General features: G+C 35.6%; 1 protein-coding gene across 3 annotated transcripts in view; it reads right to left on the reverse strand.

Annotated features, from left to right (window-relative positions):
* The window catches only part of PDCD6IP (programmed cell death 6 interacting protein), an 80,852-nt gene that overhangs the window by 23,943 nt on the left and 31,812 nt on the right, over positions 1-25,097 (reverse strand). For 2 of the 3 annotated variants that reach the window (XM_059162173.1, XM_059162175.1), the window contains exons 5-12: positions 24,657-24,810; positions 23,374-23,474; positions 20,797-20,928; positions 15,229-15,451; positions 14,098-14,221; positions 11,882-12,059; positions 3,950-4,061; positions 2,027-2,196 (exon numbers count right to left, since the gene is read on the reverse strand). In XM_059162173.1, the coding sequence (XP_059018156.1) occupies positions 2,027-2,196; positions 3,950-4,061; positions 11,882-12,059; positions 14,098-14,221; positions 15,229-15,451; positions 20,797-20,928; positions 23,374-23,474; positions 24,657-24,810 (1,194 nt within the window). The remainder of the gene's footprint in view (positions 1-2,026; positions 2,197-3,949; positions 4,062-11,881; positions 12,060-14,097; positions 14,222-15,228; positions 15,452-20,796; positions 20,929-23,373; positions 23,475-24,656; positions 24,811-25,097) is intronic. The other variant, XM_059162174.1, reaches the window with a different exon arrangement.

The following is a 25,097-nucleotide window of genomic DNA, read 5'->3' on the forward strand; positions in this document are numbered from 1 at the left end:
AACTATGACAATTACCTGAAAGAGCTTTAATAAACATGGTATTAATTAGTCTTTTTGATAAAGGCACATAATTAATGAATATATAGAGCACTGAATATTTTTGATTGCTTCTATCTAGAAAATCTAGCTTCAGTAAAATAACTTCATATTGATTATAAAAGTTTTCTTCCCCTATATAATACCATTACTAACAAAAACAACCGTGACGACAACTATATAAAATAACAAAGTAGTGCATGCTAATTCTGATTTTGCTCAGCAGAAACCATTTTTGCTTTTCTAGTGAAAGCAGGAGAATCAAAGGACAAAAGCCACATTAAGTTCTGAGTCCCGTACAAGACACCAAAAAGAAAAAGGAGAAGGCAGGGTGGCTAGCTAGCTTAGTCAGTAGGGCATGTGACTCTTGATCAAGGGGGTTTTAAGTTTAAGCCCTAGGTTGGGTATAGAGACTACTTTTAAAAAATGAGACAGGGCGCCTGGGTGGCTCAGTGGGTTAAGCCTCTGCTTTTGACTCAGGTCGTGATCTCAGAATCCCGGGATGAGTCCCGCATCAGGCTCTCTGCTAAGCAGAGAGCCCGCTTCCCCCGCCCCTCTGCCTGCCTCTCTGCCTACTTGTGTTTTCTCTCTCTCTGTGTCAAATAAATAAATAAAATCTTTAAATAAATAAATAATGAGAGAGAGAAGAGGATGGGAAGCAGGATTTTCTTTTTCCTAAAATAATTTGCTGTTCAGTGGGTCTGTAGACTCTGCTCCTCACAAATTAATCTAACCACCTTCCTTCTTCCTTCTCTCCTTTTCCTTAAAGCATCTAATTGATATTCTTTGTTCCATCAGGTTCCCCCTACCTTTAGAGCTTTGGGTTCTGTGCACATTCAACTATGCAGTCTTCACTGTTGGGGCTCATTTCCACCGAACCTCTGGTAGCATCTCCGACACATCACTCTCTCGATCCTCCTTGGATTTTGTATGTGTACACTTTGTCTGCCTGTCTACTCTGTTCTCGTCCTGTGCCAATCTCTTGAGAGTCCTCTAAAGAGATAAGCTCCAAAATACTGGAATTTAAGTGCTTCATCATCTAAATCCTCACAGCATACTTTCTATAGTCACGACACATATCTACTCTGTACTACAGTTCTCCTTGTATAGGTCTAATCTTCCCACACTGGACCATGAATTGAGGGTAAAGGCTATGTATGATTCATTTGCTGATTTTTCAAAGTACCTAGCATAATGCCTTACAGAGCAGGTATCCAAAACCTTGGTTGGAAAAACACATGAAATGTTTCTGTGGAAAGGCAAGGCACAACACTGATAACTTTTGAGGACTACTATCCCAGGAAATTCACCTTTTTCAAGAAGTTTTCAGCAAACACTTCTTGCCCTTTGGCTTATTTTCCTATGCACTTCATTCAGGATCTATCTTATTCAATTAACACCTACTACAGTGATCAGCCACTAAAGCCTATTTGCACCTTTGGACTTTCTAACTGACATGCCCCACTACTGATTTTCCCCCTCCTGTCACAAAGAGAAATGCTATAATGATGTTACCCACTTATTAACAATCACAGCTGGTTGATTTTCCCTTTAAAGATAGTCCCAGTGGAATACAGTGGATGCCAATAGAGAATGATGTAACAAACAACAAAGAATTTATGGTCGGAAGAGCAACTGGTCAAATCCAGTCCTTTCACTTCAGGGAAGTTTCTATGTTTCCCAACCTCTCCCTTTTATAAAACCTGAATGAATTGAATACTGAACTTTTTATAAAGTATCTAGAATATAGTACCAAGCTCATAGGAAACATTCAATAAATAGAAATTAATTATTATTACAAGATGGTAATATTATTAATCTAATTACCTATTACACAGTATATGTATCATGCTACTTCAAATATAACCTCAATTTACATCTGCATTTCTGAAAAGAGGACAGTAAGGAATTGTCAATTAATGTATTCATAATGGCTTGAACATAGTTTTCCTAAACAGATAACCACCCACATCAAAATGCATCTGCTTACCTCACTGCCCTGCATAGTCTTCGCTGGGTTAGCAGAAGGGATGGCAGCATTCAGTTCAGGCTCTGGCTTACACAGAAGTGCAATGGTGTCACGGTGAGATTGATAACGTTCTTTCACTTGCCCATCTGCTTGCACAGCTTTATCCAAAACGGCTCTGAAGTTGGTTCCCTCTGTGAGGGAAAAAAAATGTTGCCAGAGTACAGCAATGACTTTAATAGTAACATTTATAGGCTGATTATACTTTTAGTTCTGCTCTCCAACTTTACTTTTCCCCCCCTCTTCTATGGACCCTGATTCATTCATTATATAATGGAAACTGAGCTCCTGTCGCCCTTGGCATTTTTGTTTCTGGCAAAACACATGGGTATACCTTAGCATGTATTTGTGGTTACTATCCACCAAATAAAAACTAACCGGCATTAGTCTAATCCTTTCCTACAACTCATTAATATAGAGAGAAACCATTCACTCCAGAAATTGTTGCAACTTACTTAAAAAGTATTCCCCTCTCAAAGGATCACTGACTGCTTCAACTTGACTTTAAAAGAACAGCCGTTAACATTTTTAAGAAAAAATGTCTATAGTACTAATTATATAATAGTAAATAAATAAATAAGTCTCTAGCTATCATAAAGACAGTAACCTTAACAAACACAAATCTTAATAATTAAATTCTTAAAAAAATAATAATTTGATTTCAAATTAACTCACCTTTTACCACCCACTACTAAGTGAAATGACATTACAAAACCATATGCATATAATATGATCTCATTTAGGAGTGCCTGAGTGGCTCAGTCAGTTGAGCATCCAACTCTTGTTTTTAGCTCAGGTTACAATCTCAAGGTCACTGAAATCAAGCCCTGTGTCACACACCACATTCAGTGGAGAGTCTTGAGATTCTCTCTCCCCTTCCCCCAACTAGCACTTTCCCTTTCTCTCACTCTCTCTCAAATAAATAAAATCTTTAAAAAAAAAAAAAAAAAAATACAGAACTGATCTCATTTATTTTAAAAATATGCTTAGAGCTTAATACCAGTTCCTGGAACCAGTGATATCTAGTGGTTATATAGATGCTCTAAGGAAAAAAAAAAAAAAAAGGCACAGGGCTTAGAATATGAAAAGAGAGATACAGAATCATTTCCATTTTTACTCTGTATTTTTTAAGAATTCTTTAGAATTTGGGGCGCCTGGGTGGTTCAGTGGGTTAAAGCCTCTGCCTTTGGCTTGGGTCATGATCCCAGTGTCCTGGGATCGAGCCCCACATCGGATCGGACTCTCTGCTAGGCGGAGAACCTGCTTCCTCCTCTCTTTGACTGCCTCTCTGCCTACTTGTAATCTCTGTCTGTCAAATAAATAAATAAAATCTTAAAAAAAAAAAAAAAAAGAATTTTTTAGAATTTGGGGGGCACCTGGGTGGCTCAGCCAGATGGGTGTCCAACTCTTGATTTCGGATCAGGTCGTGAGATCAAGCTCCAGGTCGGGATCTGTGCTCATAAGGAGTCTGCTTGAGATTCTCCTTCTCCTTCTGTACACACACCCCTACCATGTGCTCAATCTTTTTTAAAAAAGAATTTTTCAGAATTTATAAGAATCTGAATTTCTTATAATGAACATGAATCACCTCTGTTATTTATTTTTTATCTCACCCTGAACTGAGGGGGAAAAAACCTGTGTTTTCAAAATAGCAGTTTCAGTAAAAACAGGTTTACAACAGACCCTAATTTAATCAAGCAAAAATGTGGATCCAAACTGGGAATTTATATGGGCACCTGGATGACTCAGTCAGTAGAACATGCAACTCCTAATCTCACGACTGTGAGTTCAAGCCCCACGTTGAGTATAGAGATTATTTAAAAATAAAATCTTAAAAAAGAAAAATTGGGAATTTATTCAAGTAAAAGCCACTTATATACATTTTACCTGCTCTTAAAGGCTTATAGAGTTCATTAGATGGTGTCCTTTGCCAGCGTTCCTTGAATTTTGCTCTTAAATCACTGTCAGTTGCTTCTTCTTCATCTAACAATCTTAATGACTTTTAAAAAGAAGTAAAATAACAATGAAGTATCATTTCTGGTATAAAAAAATTAAAACATTTTTTAAATGATCAGACTCAATACTGGTTGAGGATTAATGGATGGGAATACCTCTACTTTACTGGCTGAACTATAAAATGGTACAATTTTTGTTGCACAAATCCAAGTTATAACATATTTAACAAACACTTATAAAATTTAAGACTAGGTTAGCCATTACCTTACTCAATAAATTAAAAAGTAAGATAAACTAAGAGATTATGTATATCCATACACAAAGGCTACTGTGAACAAAGATTCTTTCTAAGATTAAAATAAATAGAAAGCCTTAAGACCTTAGATGCCATAAACAAAACAAAGAGAAAGACGTTAACTTATCCACATGAAAATCAAAGATTCAGACTTTTATCCCAGTACAACAAATTAAAAAGTAACATGTACAAAATGGCTTCTGATTGTGTACCTGAGAAGACAGAAGAGTCGGGGGCCAGAACACAAGAAAGTGTCAATAATCTACCAGGAGAAATAAGTGCTAAAGCACAGGTACCTGCTAATAATCCCTGGCATCTTAGAGCAGAAGTCTACAAACTTTTCTGTCAAACACTAGAGTATTTTAGGTTTTGTGGACCTTTGTCGACCATCTCTGCCACATTTTTTTTTACAGCCCTCTAAAAACAGATTAAAATCATCTTTAACTAGTGAATCTCATAGAAATAGGTCACAAGCCAGAACTGGTCCACTGTACATAGTTCACCAACTATACAGTTCACTACTGGCTTAGAATGTGAAGGTAACAGAACAGGAGCAGGACACAAGAAACATGGGTGGGGCTGCTATGAGTGGATGTCCCATCAAAGGCATTACCCTCCCACAGACTGGGATACTTCCACATGGGTGACACTCACTGGATGAATTTTTTAAAACGAAGACTGCCTGACAAAGGAACTTTACTTGTGTTGGCTCTAAATAGAAAAGAGAAGAAATATCACCTAAGATTCCTATCAAAAGCCTATACTTAGGACTGGAAATCACACTACCTGTGTGAACAAAGCCTTAAGACATACCTCTGACAAAAAGGTTAACTACAAAATTAATAATAATAATAACAGTATAAAATAAAAAATAAAAATTCTCTAGAAGAATTCACTTTAAAACCTAGACCTCAACGAATTCCCACATATAAAGTTCCAGGAAATGTGAATTCATAATTAAAAAAAAAAAAAATTATTGAACATTAAATGCAATGGAGTATTTTGGACTAGATCTTGAAAAAGAAGGGCACTGATGGACTAACTGGTAAAATCTGAGTAATAATATTGTACCAATGTTAACTTCTGAGTTTTAACAAATGAACCATGGCTACCTAAGATTTTAACTCTAAGGGAAGCTTGGTAAAGAACTCTGTACCAAATTTGAAACTTTTTTGTTAAGTCTAAAATTATTCAAAATTAAAGTTTTAAAATGTAAAAGCAAGAACACATACAAAAAAAACCACCAAACTCAAGAGGAAACAAACCATGGTGAGCAAGAGTCAGCAAAAGGAACAAATCACAGAACCAAACCACAAAGACAAGAGATACTGGAATTATAAGATAAAGATAAAATATATTTAATATGTGTTTAGAGTAAAAGATAAATTGAAAATGTGACACAGGAGAAGGAGAACAGAAAGAACTGAAAAAAGGACTAAGTTAGAATTTCTAGAGATGAAAAACATAATAAAATTAGGAAGCTAATCACTACTTAAAAGCTGCTAAGATATAACTGAAAAGGATCAGCAAATGGGAGAAGAATAGGAAGAAATTATAGACAATAAAGCAGAGAGCAACAGAAAATAAGAAGCTTAAAAGACATGGAAAATAAAGTTATGGGCTCCTGGGTGGCTCAGTAGGTTAAGCATCCAACTCTTGATTTTTGGCTCAGGTCATAGTATCAGGGTCCTGGGATCCAGCCCATTTCAGTCTCTGTGCTCACAGGGGAGTCTGTTTCTCCCTCTACACCACCCCACTAACTCTCTCTCTCTCTCTCAAATAAATAAATAAAATCTTCAAAAAAAGAAAATTAAGAAGAGTCAACTTAAATATAATTAGCAACCCGGAAAGAATTACTAATGACAATAGGGAGAAAGAAATGTTCCAGGAAATGAAAACTAAGAATTTTCCAAGATGGATGAAAAGATTCAATTCCTCAAATTCACTGAATCCAATAAAGTATCAGTATCAAGCAATTTAAATGGAAGAAAATCCATACCCAGACACAACATAATAAACTTTAAAGAAGAAAAGAGTCCACAACTTCTATGCAAGTTTAGAAAGAGAGAGAGAGAGAGGAACTATGCAATAAAACCAGGAAAAAGTGGAAATGGGGGTGGGAAAGAATAAAAGAGAAAGAAACATATAGGAAGAAAAAGAGACAAGTAGAAATTACAAAATATAGCAGAAAATGAATAATATGAATAATCAGTTAATATAAATGGACTTAACCCTCCACAGAAACATATAAAGGCTGTCAAACAAAATTAAGAAGAAAACTTCTGCTACGTGCTATTTACAAGACACAGCCACAAGGGTAAACAAGTTGAAAGTCAAAAACATTACAAGAAAACTACAGATCAAATATATAAATACAGATGCACAGTGCTCAAAAAAATACTACCAAAGCAAATCCAGCAGCAAATTAAAAGGATTATATTCTGGGACACCTGGTGTCTCAGTCAGTTATGCATCCAACTCTTTGATTTCAGCTCAGGTCATGATCTCAGTCATGAGATCAAGTCCTGGCATCAGGCTCTGCACTGAGCATGGAGCCTGCCTAAGAGTCTCTCTCTCTCCCTTACCACCTACCCCTCCCTACCCCACTTCCATATGCAAGCACTCTCTCTAAAAACAAAAACAGAAACAAAAAACAAAGGATTATATATCATGACTAAGTAGAATATCCTAAGAATGCAAGGATGGTTAAAATCAAAAAACCAATTAATATAATACTCTGTATTAACAGAATGAAGGAAAAAAATGTAAGAACATGTCAAGATGTAGAAAAAATATTTGACAAAATCCAATGTCCTTTTATGATTAAAACAACAACAACAACAACGCAACAAACTAGGAATAGGAAAGAACTTCCCTCAACCTCATAAAGGACATCTATGAAAAACCCACAGCTAACGTCAACAGAGTGAAAGTTGGGAAGCTTTCCCCTAAGATCAGGGACAAGACAAGAACATCTGTTCTCACCACGTCCATTTAACACTGTACTGGTCAGGGCAATTAAGCAAGAAAAAGAAATAAAAAGACATCCAAAAAAGAAGTAGTAGAACAATCTCTACTTGCAGATTACATGACCTTAATGAAGAAAATTCTAAGGAATTCACAATATAACCATTAGAGATAATAAACAAACTTAGTAAAGTTACAGAATACAAAATCAACATACAAAATCTATACTCTATACACTATACTCTAGCAATAAACAATCCAAGAAGGAAATTAAGACAATTCCATCTACAATAGCACCAAAAGAATTAAATACTTAGGAATAAATTTAACCAAGGAGGTGCAAGACTTGTACATTAAAAGCTACTAAACACTGCTGAAAGAAATTAAAGAAAACCTAACTAAATGGGAAGACATTCTGTTCATATTCATGTATTGGAAGATTTAATATTGTAAAGATTGGCAATACTCTCCAGGTTGGTCTAAACATGCAGTGCAATTCCTATCCAACTATTAACTTTAGGATTTCCTATATATAAAGGTTAAATCAAAACCACAATGAGATACCACTTCATACCCACAGTATGGTTATAATTAAAAAAACAGAACAATCAGGGGCACTTGGGTGGCTCAGTCGGTTAAGCGTCTGCCTACAGCTCAGGCCACAATCCCAGAATCCTGGGATCGAGCCCCATATCAGGCTCCCTGCTCACTGAGGAGCCTGCTTCTCCCTCTGCCTGCTGCTTCCCCTGCTTGTGCTCTCTTTCTCTGACAAATAAATAAAATTTAAAAAAAAAAACCTGAACAATTTAAGGGTTGGAAAGGTAATGTAAAGAAACTGGAACCTTTACACACTGCTGGTAAGAATGTAAAATGGTGCCACGGCTCTGGAAAAACAGTTTGGTAGTTCCTCAAAAAGCTGAACATTGAATTCCTGTATGACCCAAAAACTCCCCTCTTCTGTATATACCCAAGAGAATTAAAAACAGGTGCTTAAGAAAAAAAAACCTGTTCACAAATAGCATTATTAATTACCAAAAAAGCAAAATTACCAATATTTATTACTGACAAATAAACAAAATGTGATATATCCACACAATGAAGTGTTAGCAATAAGAAGAAATGAAATGCTGGCACTACAACATGGATGAACCTGGAAACATTATTCTGTGACAGAAGGTCAAAGTGCACATACCATTTCTGATTCCATTTATATGAAATGTCCAAAATAAGCAAATCCACAGAGACAGAATCAGAGTAGTGGCTGCCAAGAGCAGGGACAAGGAGGAATGAGTAGTAACTGCTAGTGAGTCTGGAGTGAGTGCTAGCGAGAATGGAGTTTCCTTGGGGTGATGGAAACTGAAATTAGACAGTGTTGGTGCTTGTACAATACCGCAGACATACTAAGAACCACAATCCTGTACACTGTAAAGAGGTTAAAATGAATTTTGTTATGCAAATTTTAACCTCAAAAACAGACATGCAGTTGTGAAATAAATCCAGGAGATTTTTTTAAAGAATCAGGTATGTTGAAACAAGAGATATCAACAAATGAAAAACAACTTTCAAGGTGGCTGAAAAGCACAAAAAGCACACTAAATAACCAATTAATGAGCTGGAAGGCCAGCCTGAGCCAGTCTTCCAGGAAGAATGAGAGCACAAAGACAAAAAGAAGAAATGTTGAAAGATAGGAAAACTGATCATCACCAGAAGAACTACCACCCATCTGACAGAAATCCATTAAGAGAGGGCAGAGAAAAAAAAGTAACTAAAGAAAAAGAATCCACGGGCAGGAATCCAAGGTTAATAGGGCCCCACAGTTCCCTAGTGAAGATAAATTTATCATTTAAAAAAAAAAAAATAGTGAATACTTAAATATTTTTGAAAATCAGCCCTAATTTCTAAAAGCTACCAGAGAGAAATGAACACTCAAAAAGAGGTCCAGCTTCACAACCTTACTTCTCTCAACTCACAACTTAATTAAAATGAGATTTTCCAAGTACAGCTGACAGAGTACCAGTGACTACTTCACAAGGCTGTTAGAAACATCAAAGAAGATAAACAAAAGTACCTCATATTAAGATAGGCAGACAACAGACATATACCATACACGTTAATAACGCCAGTTTTTAATTATAAGTTTTTTACACATTAGTATTTCTAATGAAGATGCTGCTCACAACTGATACACAGCATTTCAATAGACAATGTTCTTTTCCAAAACTTGTTTCAAAATCAAATACGATTCTTCTAATCAATGACATCTTAAAATCAAGGATATATAGTAATATTTAAATAACTACTAAGCAGCAGGCACATGCCTGATCCTACTTCACAGCTATTTTATGTGATAAATATTATTATCCCATTTTCTTCCATAAGTAAACTGAGACATGAAGATGTTAAATAATCTGCCCAGGGCCACACTAACAATAAAAACTGGGGATCAAGTTCAAATATAAGTCCAATATTCAATAATGGTTTATTATAACTTTTACCTACTAAATGCCCCAGACTGCTACTGACTTGCTATACCTGCATTTTCCAGTGTTTGTCTTTTCCCATCAGACAATTACTTCTTGCTGCTTTCACAAACTTGTGATCTTAAACACTACTCTCCATTTTTTTCTCTCTTTATCTACTATTCTAACATCCTTTCAAGTGCAACACCAGATAACAAGCTTGCTTAATCTAACAATCAACAAATTTTAAAGGACTATAAGGCATTCTCATGAATAAATCTATGACCTTAAGAGCGGTCTCTGTCAAATATTAATGTGCAGGGGTGCCTGAGTGGCTCAGTGGGTTAAAGCCTCTGCCTTCAGCTCCGGTCATGTTCTCAAGCCCCAAATCGAGCTATCTGCTCAGCAGGGAGCCTGCTTCTTCCTCTCTCTCTCTGCCTGCCTCTCTGCCTACTTGTGATCTCTGTTTGTCAAATAAATAAATAAAATCTTTAAAAAATATATATTAATGTGCACATGGAACACCATGGGATCTTGTTAAATGCAGCTCCTAATCCAGAAGGTCTGAGATAAGGTCTAAGATTCTGCATGTCTAACAAGCACAGCACAGCAAGGCTTTGGTACTGAACTACGTAACATCAATTCTGTTTGCTTTCAATTTTCTTTTTATTGACTATATCTACATAGATGAGGTTGATAACACTGCTGGTGTAATTAATGTAGAACCCCTCATGAATCAGATTCCAAAGGCCAATACTGCAAGTAAGTTTTCATTTAAGTTTCCAATAGCTAATATGCCACTATCAATTTATCATTTAGTATAATCATAATAATCCTTTTAAAAGGCAATCCTTAAAAAAAAAAAAAAAAGGGAGGCAAATATTCTCATCCCCAAGGTTCACACTGTCTCAAGTACAGATGACCCCTGCATAACATAGTTTGAACTTTATAGGTCCACTTGTAAGTGGATTTCCTACAGTACAGTATTATAAACGTTCTGATTTTTATGATTTTCTTTGATTTTAATAACGTTTCCTTTTTCTAGCTTCCTTTAATCTAAGAATGCCATATATAATATATGTAACATACAAAATATGTGACAGTCAACTGTTTATGTTACCAGTGAGGCTTCCAAAGTCAACAGCAGGCTATGAGTAGTTATGTTTGGGGGAATCAAAAGTTATACTCATATTTCTTACTGCATGGGGGGTTGCCACCCCGTGTTGTTCAAGATAAACTATACCCCTTCCCCAAAGTACTTGGAAATGATAGATACATTCTTTGAAAATTAATTGAAAAATTAAAACATGGATTAAAGCACTGACAACAGAAGTTAACTAAAAAACATGACTCCTAGGGACGCCTGGGTGGCTCAGTCAGTTAAACGGCTGCCTTCGGCTCAGGTCATGATCCCAGCATCCTGGGATGGAGTCCCACATCGGGCTCCTTGCTCCGCAGGGAGCCTGCTTCTCCCTCTGACTCTGCCTGCCACTCTGCCTGTGCTCGCTCTTGCTCTCTTTCTCTCTCTCTGACAAATAAATAAATAAAATCTTTAAAAAAAAAAAAAAACCGGACTCCTAAACTGGTAAAAGCCAATGTAACCATTTTGACTATATTTATCACTAAAGAAAGAAGTGAATCAATGTGGGGAAAGACATGAAGGCACAGTAAAAGAATAATACTGTCAAACAGCTGACTTCAGCCAAAAAACTTCCTATTGATAAAATATGTTCTCTCTACTGAAAGATGGATGTGGTGGGCTTATAAAACACTTGAAGGCCTAACTTCCTTAGTCTGATTCCACATTTACCAAGAAATCTAATATTTCAAAGAACTCATTAGTTATGAAGGCTCTGAACAGTTTGTATGATTGAAATTTCTCACAGTATATCAATATTACATCATGGTCCATGAGTTTCATTAATGTGCATTTATAAACCCTTAAGACATGTATGAACCCGTTCTCACTCAATGAGAATTCCTCTGGGAAGCTGAAAGGCAGTTCTGGGTCACATTAACTTCATCAGGATGGTGAGTATTACCCTACAAAACCCAAGAGAAGAAAGCATCCAGTCCTAATCCCTGCTGGACACCAAGTGGCAAACAGTTTTTACTTGAAAAAACAAATTTCTTAAAACATACCTCATCTAGGATTTCTCTATTTCTTTGTAGTAGTTCAGGAAGCTCTTTAATCAGCTGATCAACAGTCTGGATGCCTCCCTGTTCAATCACAGACGTGGACTTAGTCAATATAGACTGAGGTACAGTATCTCCAGATACATCTTCAATTGCTGCTGGAAGATTAAGGGAAGCTAACACCCTGAAAAAAAATGAGATACTATGTCATCTAGAGGTCTAAATCATCTTTAAAAAATTAATCTCCTATATATCCTAATCAATAGCAATGAAGTTTTAGCACCCCAAAAAAGCTGAGTACCCTCATCAATGGAAAAATAAAGATAAAGGGGGAAAAAAGGAAAAAAAAATAGTGATTGATAAAATGAAAACAAAACTGTCAAATAATTAAGTTCACAGTTCAGAATTAGAAACCAAAAAGTAAGAAATGCACATTAAAAAATACTAGCTACCGGGGCACCTGGGGGGCTCAGTGGGTTAAAGACTCTGCCTTTGGCTCAGGTCATGGTCCCAGGGTCCTGGGATCAAGCCCCGAGTCAGGCTCTCTGCTCAGCAGGGAGCCTGCTTCCTCCTCTCTCTCTCTGCTGCCTCTCTGCCTACTTGTGATCTCTGTCAAATAAATAAATAAATAAAATCTTAAAAAAAAAAATACTAGCTACCGTGGGCTCACAGCTCAAACTTAACTTCTTTCAGTCTAAGTAATTAAAAGACAAAATCTGAGGCAGCTGGGTGGCTCAGGCAGTTAAGCATCTGCCTTAATGATCCCAGGATCCTGGGACTAGTCCCCCACTGGGTTCCTTGCTCAGCAGGGAGCCTGCTTCTCCCTCTCCCTCTGCCCTTCTCCTTTTGCCCCTCTCCCAGCTCTTGCTTGCTTTCTTTCTCTCTCTCCCTAATGAGAATAAATAAATAAAATCTTGAAAGAAAGGAAGTCTCAAAGATATGTATCTGACATAGGACTTGCTGTAAAATACATAAAGAACACGAAAAACTCAATTTTTAAAAATGAGCTAAAAATTCAACGGACACTTCACAAAACATATATAAATGCTAATAAGTACATGAAGAGTTACTCAACACCATTAGTAATCACAGGAATACAAATTAAACCACAGTGTGATACTGCTACACACACACACTAAAATGAATAAAAATGAAAAGACTGACAATACTAAGTGCTGCTGAGCGGGTGGGAATATGAACTGGAATAACCACTCTGGAAAACAATCTGGCTATTCTGCATAAAGTTAAGCATACACCAACCACACAACTCAGCAATTCTAATCCTAACTATTCACCCAGGGAACTAAAACATGTCCACACAAAGATTTATGCATCAGTGCTCCCAGCATCTGTAATGTCCACCATCAGTGAATACAGAATCAACAAATTGTTATTTAACTATAAAATGAAATACTGCTCAGTAATAAAAAGGACCAAACTGATATAAACATAGATGAATCTCAAATTATTATGCTAAGTGAAAGAAGTCAACACATTCTGAGTATATACTGTATATGCAATAGGTACTATAAATACTATAGCAACACTACAATATGCTATATACTGTAATGTACATATGATATAATACACATGCTATAATAATTACATTTATAGTAAACTGTATAAAGTAAAACTAACCTAGAGTGACAAGGAGCAGAGAGCAGTGGCTAAGGGCCAGGGGAAGAAGGACTAAAGTGAAAGAGGCATGAAGGAACTTTTTAGGGTGATGGAAACGTTCTCTACCTTGATCATGGTGGTGGTAGTTACACGGGTATGAACATTTATCAGAAAGAAGTGAACTATACACTTAAAACAGGTGTATTCTGTTGCATTTTATTGAAAATTATACTTAAGATATTTTTAAAAACCAATGAATTATTTTAAGCCTTAATCCACCAGCAACAAAAACTGGATAAGAATACTGAATATACCATGTACTTTAACTTACAAGTATAAATATTCCCTAAAATGCAAATCAGTAGCCAAAACTACTCTCTTTGTTTCAGTAATCAAATTTATTCCAAATACATTTACTAGGACTTAATAAATACACAGCAGCCACAAGAAGTGCACATAGGTGTGTATTTGCGATCTCACATATTCTTGACATTCATCTGCAAGCTCAGAAAACTAAAATGTTCATGAACTATTTAGTTATAAAACACTCAAACAGAAACATTAGAACTTTAGAGATACATTCATGGAAGTTAAGCTCTACCTACCCATTTGCCAAAGTCGTGGCTTCTCTCATTTGAGCAATTGATCTGTTAACCAAGTCAGCTTTCCTCTGATTATAGGCAGCCAGTGACTGCTGTACTGACACAGGAACCATAGTCTCAAACAAATCTAAAATTAGGAATGAAAATTTCAACAAAATTTCAAGACAAAACACTTGTAAAGTGAATGTTCATATTCCCTTTCCAATATTCACAGAAAAAGTCTACAAATACTTAAAAATCAAAACCAAATCACTATTAAAAGTACAATAATGAAGAGGATTTTTAGATCACTATATTCAGGGACAATGACAATGAAAGCTTTCTTTTTCTTTGATCTTAATTTTCTTAACTTTTTAAGATGTGTCTGTCATTGACATTTTAAGATCTTTGGTAAAGAAGACTTACATGTAAGAAAACACACTGTTCATTTGCTGATTAAGTAGCCTACAGTGCCATGGTTTGATTTCCAGCTCCTTCCACCACTTCCTAAGCTCTGAAACACTGGACAAAATTACTTAAGCACTCTGTGAATCAATAACCTCATCAGTCAACTAGGGATAACAGTACATATCTCATGGGACTACTGCTAGAATATGAATTCTGAGCTAGCATCTGTATTTAAGAGAATCCCTGGCACACAGTAAACACATCTTGTTTGCTAAGTAGAAAACAGTAAGATAATCATCCTTTCCCAATAATTTAGAATATTAATCTTGGGATTTCAGCTAGACTACTATATACTGAATGTATCTACAACATTCAAGGATAATATTTACTTCATACAACCATGACTCCATAAGTTTATATATTTAAAGTCGTATTTATGAATGTTCATTTTTAATGGCAGACTCTTAAATCAATAACAAATGTTAACAAAATGACAAATGCTTCAAGTCTGTCATCACTCAGTTTCAAATTCTCTGTTGTATACAGATACTTTATTACCATTTACTCTCCCTCTTGAAATTTCACTATAGATACACCACTTCATTTTTATTCTCATATTCATTTTAAACATGAATGCAAATCATATTCAAAGCATACAATAGCAGTTATATGATTTCAGCTTAAAAAAACAGATTAAACTGGGGGAAAGATGAGTAACATTAAAGTGTATTTGAATACTTGACATACCAGTGAATTTCTGGCTGATGGGTACACTGACTGGGGTAGATTTCACAAGTGTGGCTTTGCCAATAGGGTCTAGATCTTTAAGGTCTGGAACTCGATCATGATAAATGAAGTCATTATCCTTCTTTGCTGCAGAAAGGGCACGGCTGATTTTGTCAGAAAAATCTTTCACATTAACATATTCATCATAGCGAGATGCCACTGTCTTAATCAATTCTGCTGCATGCTAAAGAGAAAATGTTAAAAAAAAAAAAAAAAAGAAAGAAAAAAAAGTTTTCTTTTTTTCAACCAAGGATCCAAGCATTAGTTTTTCAAAACAATCTTTGAGGACTTGTATTTCCAGCAATGTGGTCAACAGAATAATGTCGAAACTATCCCATCACAAAATACCAAAATATCAAAAATAAAGAATAAACATAGCCAGCATCCCTCTAAACACATGGGTGAATTACCAGTAAAGTAAAAGAAACCCATGGGCCAATAAGAATAAACTGACAGTGAGGGAGGCTGGCTGTCAAATATTTCTGTATCCCAAAAGACTAGCAATTAAAACGCATTAGAAGTGGGGCACCTGGATGACTCAGCGAGTTAAGCATCCAAATCCTGTTTTCAGCTCAGGTGGTGATTTCAGGGTTGTGGAACTGAGCCCCACATCAGGCTCCATGCACAGCAGGGATATTGCTTCTCTCCCTTTTTCTCTCCCTCTCCTTCTGCCTCTCTCCCAGCTTGTGCATGCACTATTTCTCTCTCTCTGATAAATAAATCTTTAACACACACACACACACACACATTAAAAGCTCTCATGGAACCTGAAATACAGAGACATATCGATCTACTGAGAAACATGCCCTCACCTCACATAGAGGCAGGAACCTTGAAGAGCTACTCCAACAGTGAAAGGATGAATCATGAAAAAATGACCCAGCCAACACAGGAAGGCAACGAAGAAGCATATTATCTCAGTATCAACAGGAGTATATATATATATTTTTTTTTTAAAAAAAGGTCTATCATAATTCATAACATGAGCAAATGCCTCACGTAAATGTAGGGCTCAAACTGCATTACCTAGGTGGTTTCAGATACAGTAACATCAGATAAAATGGGCAATAAAGCCAAAATCATCATTAGGGATAAATTAAGTACTTAATGCTTAACATGTGCCAATTTGCCAGAAAGACATAAAACTTCTTATACTTTGCATTTAATAAATCTCTATGTATATAAACAATTAAAATGCAAAATGGATAAATCTACCCCTCATCAGAGGGGAAAACTTTAACATTCCTGTCTCAACATGACAGACCAAGTAAACAAAAAAATTATTAAGATTACAGAAGATCTGAACAGCACAATTAATGAGTTTGATTTATGAGATATTGAGAACCCTGGAGTCCACAATTAGAGAATATATAATATCCTCAGACACAGGGAACATGTATACAGAATAACCACTGAAAATAAAGCAAGTATGAAACACCGAATTATAGAAATACATGAACGGCTTAATGATATAGAAATACAAGAATGGTTTAAGAAAACCTACTTCTATAATTCTCCAAATAATAAATTTTTAAAAATCAAATTATCTACACAGATATTGAAAAAGCACTGATAATATTCAATATTCAACACTGATATTTTTGAAAATCTTGGTAAAATCAAAATAGATATTCAATCCCTTAACATGATAAAATCTTAACCCCCAAAGCTAATATACTTAGCAGAAAAATTTAAGAAACCATTCCTAGAGTCAAAATAAAATGGTATCATCAACAACCACAGAATATGTCAAAACAAGATCAAAAAAAAAAAAAAATGAAATCAGACATATGAAATTTAAAAAAGGAAAAAAAAATCATTTACAGGTGATGTATTTGTATATCAGGAAAACCTAAAAGTCATCTACACTATTCTAAATAATGAGAGAGGTGGCTTAGATGCAAAATCAACAGAGCAAAACAAAAGCTCCATCTTCAATGGAAACTAGGAGATGGAAAATATACAAATTTAAATCACTTATCACATTTGATTTGTAAATATGTGGTCAAATAGCAAAGTTAGTACTACAGTATTCAGATATACTGAACACACTGGAGAAAAAAGGGACTACTAAGCTCCCCTCCCCCCATGAGCGGAAATGACTTTAAGCAAATCTGAAAATGATGAAATGAAATGAAGTAACAAGTGCCAACAGATGATAAAGGCAAAGCCAAATGGCCCATGTCAGCCACCAGGGGTCACAGGAAAAACCAAAGTGCATCCCAAGCGGGAACTACTGAGAGCAAGAGGCTGATTAATCAAAGGCAGAGAGGCTGGGGAAGTAGACAAGAGGAGTGAAAAGCAGGGAGAAAGAACAAAGGGGGTAAGCACTCAGAAAAGGCCAACAAAATAAACTCTCAAAGCAGACACACCACTCTACAAAGCAAAGGCTGTGAGGGATTCAGGGAAACACAGATTTGGAGGTTAACAGTCCTTCCTCAACCAGTCTAGGTTTATAGAGACAAAGAAGTGAAACTGAGGAGGGTGCCCTTACACAAAGAGGCATGAAACACTCCCAAGGGCCATTCCCCCACTCAGGAGCCTCTTGCTATCTATCAGAATCAATCCTCATTCAAATACAAGTAACCAATACAGCATGCCATCTGCCTCAACACAAAGAAACCAAGAGGAAAAGGATGAAAATGAGCATATAAGTAAGTTTCCAACAGGTAATAAAAATTCACCAAAGAAATGTTGTCACAAAGCAGATGAAAACAGCATGCTAAAAAAAACTAAAATAAACTAAAAAACTTAAGGGTATAATCATAGTATCAAAAGAACACAAAATATGAACAGAGGACCAGATGGTCCAGACAACAGTGAATGAACAGCAGATAGCAAGAGAATGTGCAATAGGAACTGACAGAACTCAAGCAAGAAAATGAAGAAAAAATCAAAATCACTTTTAAAGATTGAAATATTTACACAAGTAACAAAAAAGAGATGAGACATCACAGACACCATTTAAGAAACACACAATCCAAGAAAGTGAGGAAAATTCAATATGGCAGTCAAGTAGAGGGAGGCAATTACAAATTAAAGATTTGTAAAACACATCAATCAAATACAATGTGAGGACCTTGTATGGATCCTGATTTGCACAGACCAACTGTAAAAAAACAGTAAGAAAAAATCCGGGGAAACTAAACTAGGTCTGGATAATATAATATTACTAATAATAGTTATTAACCAGTTATTAACCTTGCTGAGTGGGATGACATTGTAGTTCTAGAGTTTTAAGTCTTATCTGTTAGAGATATATAGTAAAGTACTTCAGGATGAAATATGTGAAATACTCCAAGAAAATAAGAGGGGAAGGGGAAATAAATGAAACACAAATAGCAAAATACTGATAACCATGGGCCCCAGATATTTGATGATTCATACATTACATAGATTTTTTTTTTTCAAATTTTCCATAGTAAATATTTAAATCAAAAAAAACATATAGGGCGCCTGGGTGGCTCAGTGGGTTAAGCCACTGCCTTCGGCTCGGGTCATGATCTCAGGGTCCTGGGATCGAGTCCCGCATAGGGCTCTCTGCTCAGCGGGGAGCCTGCTTCCTCCTCTCTCTCTCTCTGCCTGTCTCTCTGCCTACTTGTGATCTCTCTCTGTCAAATAAATAAATAAAATCTTTAAAAAAATATAGAGAGAGAAGCATATACAAAAAGATCAGGAAAATTCAGAAATGAGAGATGGATACCTATCAGGCATCAAAACACTCTAAAGAGTCAATGACTAAAACTGTATAGAACTAGAACAATGAAAAGGAATAAAGGTTTAGAAATAGACCCAAATATATATGACGAATTTAGTGTGTGACAAAGCCGAAATCTCAAGTCAGCGGAGTAAGAAAGTCACTGTAATAAATGGTTTGGGGAGGGGTGCCTGGGTGGCTCAGTGAGTTGGAGCCTCTGTCATGATCATGATCAGGAGGTCATGATCTCAGGGTCCTGGGATCGAGCCTCCCATTGGGCTCTCTGCTCAGCCTGCTTCCTCCTATCTCTCAAAATGTCTCTCCACCTACTTGTGATCTCTGTCAAATAAATAAATAAATAAATGAATAAATAAATAAATAAATAAATAAAGGTTTGGGGACAAATGGGTAAGCCATCTGAAAAAAGGAAAACTGGATCCATACTGCACATATCAGGATAAATTTGAAGTGGATCAAAGATCCAAGTATAATATACAATAAATTACAGATGCATTATACTTTTATTATCAGCAATCCAATTTCTAGAAATTTAAGGTATGCCTGCTGCTGTGGACTAAACTGTTCACCCCGCCCCAAAAATTCCTATGTTAACACTCTAACACTGAAAGTGATGGTACTTGGAGATGGGACTTTAAGAGGATTATGTTCTGATGAGGCCATGCGGGCAGAGCCCTCATTATGGAATTAGTGCCTTTCAAAAGGATGAACCAGAGAATGTGCTCTCTCTCCTCCCCTTACCCATGTAAGGACACAGAGAGAAAATGGCCAACAGTCTACAAACCAGGAAGAGAACTCTCATGAGAACTCTCAATGAGAACGTAACCATGCTGACATCCTGGTCTCAGCCTCCACAACTATGAGAAAACAAATTCCTGTTATTCAAACTCTCAATCTATGATTACGGAAGCCAGAGCCAAGACACCTGCTAAAATACAAAATGCCATGCGTACATAATTATTCACAGCAGTATTACTTGCACGAAACCTTGCAAACATGCAAGTATCCAGCAAAAGGGGACAGCAATAAACTTCTATTTATACAATGAAGCACACTTCAGCTCTAAAGAAAAATTAGGAAGGTGTCTCTATTGCTATATTATTATTGTTATTATTATTATTATTATTGTAAGTGCTGCCAAAGCAAGCACCGTATTGCTATATTAAAATGGAGATATTCAGGATATGCTGTTGCATGCTTAAAGCAAGACACACAACGCTATATGAAGCATAGTACCTCATATGTAAGAATGGGGAGAGTTAAGAACATGCATTGTGTGTATTATGTATGCAAGTGCATATATTTCCTTATATTTCAAAGAAAAAAATACTGAAAGGATTAAATGAGAATCTAATGGAAATCACGTTTAGGGCAGTGGGGAAAAAAGATGGAGGAAACAGAGAAGGCAAACAGAGAAAGATATAGTATATACCTTTACATATACCTAATTTTCCCAATTTTAAATTTCAAAAAATTTCAAGCCCACAGAAAAACTGAAAAAACAGAACAAGGAATAATAATAGAACCACACTTAGGTTCAACAAGTGTTAGCAATTTGTCATATTTGCTTTATCACTCTTTCCCATATATACACTTACATGTATTTTTTTTTTTTTGCAGGATCATTTGAATCTAAAGTTCGTCCATAAATATGTAAGCATACATCTGGTAAGAACAATCTCCTTAATATCTACAAACTACTATCACAACTAATAACAAGCAATACTTTCACAAAAACAGTTTTCTTAGGTTCTTCATTAATAAATTAAGTTTATCTGACAGATACTCATTCTAGAGTAGTCCAAGAGACTCACCTGTAACCTTGCGATCTCTTCTCCAAATTTCTTCTGTTGCTTTGCCAGGATAGACTGGTGGTACTCAGCGTTGGCCTGCATGATACAGTGCTTTGCAGCCAAGACAGGGAACACCTCCTGGAAATAAAAATACTGACCAGGGGAGAGTCCAACCACACAAACCACCACAGACAACATGGGATGCAGGAAGAAAAAGGAAAAGGAGACAGAAATTAGAATCACCCCATTAATGGTTTAGAGATAGGTTAGTCATTAGGTGTAAACAGAGAAGACCACATGATTCTGCAGGAACTGAATTCAATGAATCCATCTTTTTTCTTCCAATTAAAATTAAGGGGTTTTTCTTTTGAACTGTAAAGCCAATTTAAGTTTTTTAAGTCTTCAATCAAGCCATGAAGTCAACATTTTGTTTACAAAGACAGGAATGCATGCATTAGAAAGAGAAGGGAAACAGACATTCACAGAGGAATACCAAGCACAGGGCTTTAGAAGCTTTCTTATGAGTCCTTACCCAGCCCATAGAGTCAACTAAACCACCATTACTCACATACACTAATGAAAATGCTCTATAGCTGACTGTTTCGTCATGTTTAAAAGACAAAAGACAGTAAATTAAGTTCCCACTTACATTTATATCCTAAGAGAATTTTTTAATAAAGATGATTTCTAGCCATATAAAAATTTAGTATAAATGCTAACATTTCAGATCATATACTCAAAAACACAGAGCAAACAGACAAATGTACTAAATACCTAACATGATGAAGTGTTATTTTTGCCCTAATTTGCTTTGAAAAAAATTCCAGTCAAAATTAGTTTTAAAAGACCCAAACACATGAACCAGAGAAGTACTTATTTCAGTAGATATTCTTCCAAAATGTCAAATCCTAGCCTGCAATCTTGCTGTCTTTAGGAAGTACATGACATATGAAATCCAAGAAATATACTAGGCAGTCATGGTCTAGACAAAAAAAATAAAGACAGTCAAAAACTCAAGTACTACCTGGTATGCTTTCCTGTGTCCCAGTGAATAATTTGCTAGCTTCCTGGATCACTACTTGCAGATATTCCAGTTTTATAACTAGAATACGAAAATACCTTATGAGCTTTATTAGTAAAAAGGCAAAAAGGACATCTGAATCTCAAGCTGTACTCATGCCAGGTCTCAAGGTAAGGCTGGAGCAACTTGCTATTTAAACAGGAGATTTTCAAGGAATACCAGGAATGCTGCAGAGGTAGTTTCCAAGTCTTTGAAGGTGACATTCTTCTCTCCGTGACACGACTGAACTAATGGCCCAACAGGATGTAACGGTACACTGTGCAGCTGAACATGAGGTCTTTCAGATGAAAAAAAGGTGAGAGAAGATCCCAAGGCTCTTTTCAGGAGTAACAGTATTAACATCCAAGAGTCCTGGGCAAATATCTACTGATCTCTTGGTGTACTTTAAATCTCCAGGAATTCCTTCACATGAATTCCTAATTCTCTAATTTGCGCTGTTGAGATAATTTATGTGCTTTTTTACTTCACTAAAAAATTGTCTGCAATTTCATAATTTAAAAGATTCTTGAATGACATAAATCAATAAATTCTCCTACAAAAAATCATGTAACAAAAACCATATGCAGATATAGATAAAACCAATTACCTGAACATTTCTTTTTTTTTTTTTTTTAAGATTTTTATTTATTTATTTGACAGATAGAGATCACAAGCAGGCAGAGAGAGAGAGGAGAAAGCAGGCTCCCTGCTGAGCAGAGAGCCCCATGCGGGGCTCGATCCCAGGACTCTGGGATCATGACCTGAACCCAAGACAGAGGCTTTATTAACCCACTGAGCCACCCAGGCGCCCCAATTACCTGAACATTTCTGAAAGAGTAGTTGAAACATACATTTCACACAATCTGTTAATTCCTTTTTTTAACCATTCTGAGTTCACTTGTCAGTCTAATCATCTGCTTTGTCATTTACAAATGATCATCACTGACTAGTCTTTTCAAATGCCACTTCAGAAAAGTTTACATTAAAACAATTAATACTCCCTGTGATGTGTGGTTTAAGATGGTTGTTTTCCTTAGCTGTCCAACAGCAGCCCAATTTTCTATCCCTGTTGGCAAAACTTACTTCTAATCAAAATATTAGATGAATTTGTTTCTTTTGCTTTTGTCTTTATGTCTGTTTTTGTGCCTTAAGACTCATCTTTAAGAAAACAGGACAAAAATTAAAAGAGTGACTAATCAAAATGCTCAAGTATTCATGCTTATAACCAAATCACCAATGAATCAGAACTACACAAATCTTCATGCGGTAAATTACTGGAGAGGTTCAAAAATTTCCAGAAAGAGTTTTAGCTTGGAAAAACAAATTTAGTTAAGAGTAGAAACAAAGGCATACCCTAAATATAAAAGAATTTTCCATGCATCCTAAATAATTTCTACAAATACATTCTCCAAATGCCTCTCCTAAAATTTCAAGTTTCTTTATAAAACATAATTTTCAATGCACCTTCTTATACACAAAAACATCCAAGTTATTTCCACATGCAAAATAACCAAGTGTTTACAAAAACAATAACTGACCTTGGGGAGAGTATCTTTGTACTGACACTGTTTAAAAGCATCACCAAAGTAATCTGCAGCCTGATTAGCCAATTTAGCTATGATGGCATCTTTCATTTTATCTGGAATAAAATATTAAATTGACCATTATAATTAAAATAAATATAAAATAATCATGTTAACAGTATAAACACCAAGATCACAAGTTTGTATATTTGTCTAAAAAAAAGTCCTTACTGATTAAATCAATTCTTCCACATAAAATTTAACCACTTTATAGGCAAATCCATAGTCAGAAAATAGGTTAGTGGTTGCCACGGGCTGGGAAAAAAGGAGAATGGAGAGGGGGTTTTTGGAGTTTGTTTCTGGGGTGACGATAATGTTTGAAAATAAGGGATAGTGCTAGTGGTTTCAAAACTCTGAATATACTAAAAAACAATCAACTGTAAATTTTAAATGGGTAAATTTTACTATATATTAATTCCATCTTACTATCTTACTATTAGCTGTTATTTTATAAGATAAAAACTATTCCAGTTCATATTGCTTCCATAAGATGACTGCTCTCTTATTTTCAATTTCTATGCACTTCCACAATCAGACCATATCCCAATCTCTCATACTAACTTACACGCCTCCTAAAAATTGTTTTTATTTCCTCATTCACAGAACCAGGGACTCTGTCTAGATGCTCCTTCTTATTAATTACATCTAGTTTAGAGTAGATCTCTTTGAAGAAACTCCTCTTGACTAATCAATCTAAAATTACCATGACTCCCCCAGTATCCTCACCCAAAGCCAGACCACCAGGCATTATTACATAATCTATTTTATTTTCTTTATACCAATTATCTCCCTTTAAAATCACCTTGGCTACTTAATTTCTTGCTTATCATCTTTCCCACACTAAAAATGTAAGCTTTCTGAAAGTAAGAATCTTATTTGCAACCTGTATCTAGAGCCTAGAGCAGTGACTGGCACACAGTACATACCCAATAAATATATGCTGAATGAATGAATTTTTGACCCACTACAAACCTACACAAATACTATTCCAGAGTTTAGTATTTTAAGACAATAGCTATCTATTTCATAAAATGCTTCAAACACAGCCTACATTCATAAATGTTCATTTGTACCACTTTAATTTCAGAAAAAGAAAGTTGAAAATTTTCAATAACCCATGTGTTAAGTTCAAAGAGGAAAGCTCTACACTGAGCATATTATATTCTAATCACCTTCCTATTTTAAAAGCTTATCACTTCTTTTCACATGCAACAAAATGGAGGAAAAATTACAATTACCTCTTGTGGCTTTTAAAAAAAATACTTCTTGGGCCTGTGCCAACATAATAAGACTGAGGGTCCCAACAGTATCTGGAGATATGTCCACAGTAGGCTCTCGATTTAAGGCAGATAAAACTGTCTCTTTAATATGTAAAAAGGCACCACTAGCAAACTACAGGAAGGAAAAAAAGAACTTCTTGAAATCTACAGAAACCCAGCCAAGACTTAATTTTCTACTATTACACACAAATCATTTCAAATGTTAATTTAGTTGAACAGTTACTATTTTTAAATTTTTATCTTGTTACAAATCTAAAAACAACTGACCTACAGACAACAATGCTGTACAGTTAACAAAAGATTTAACAAAGATTAAAAGTACACTGCAACAAAAATACAGTAACTTTAGAGGACAAATTGGTTAAATTTATTTTTAGATATACTTCCTCAAGACTAACA

This window comes from Mustela lutreola, chromosome 2 (assembly GCF_030435805.1).
Source record: "Mustela lutreola isolate mMusLut2 chromosome 2, mMusLut2.pri, whole genome shotgun sequence".
NCBI classification, from domain to species: Eukaryota; Metazoa; Chordata; class Mammalia; order Carnivora; family Mustelidae; genus Mustela; species Mustela lutreola.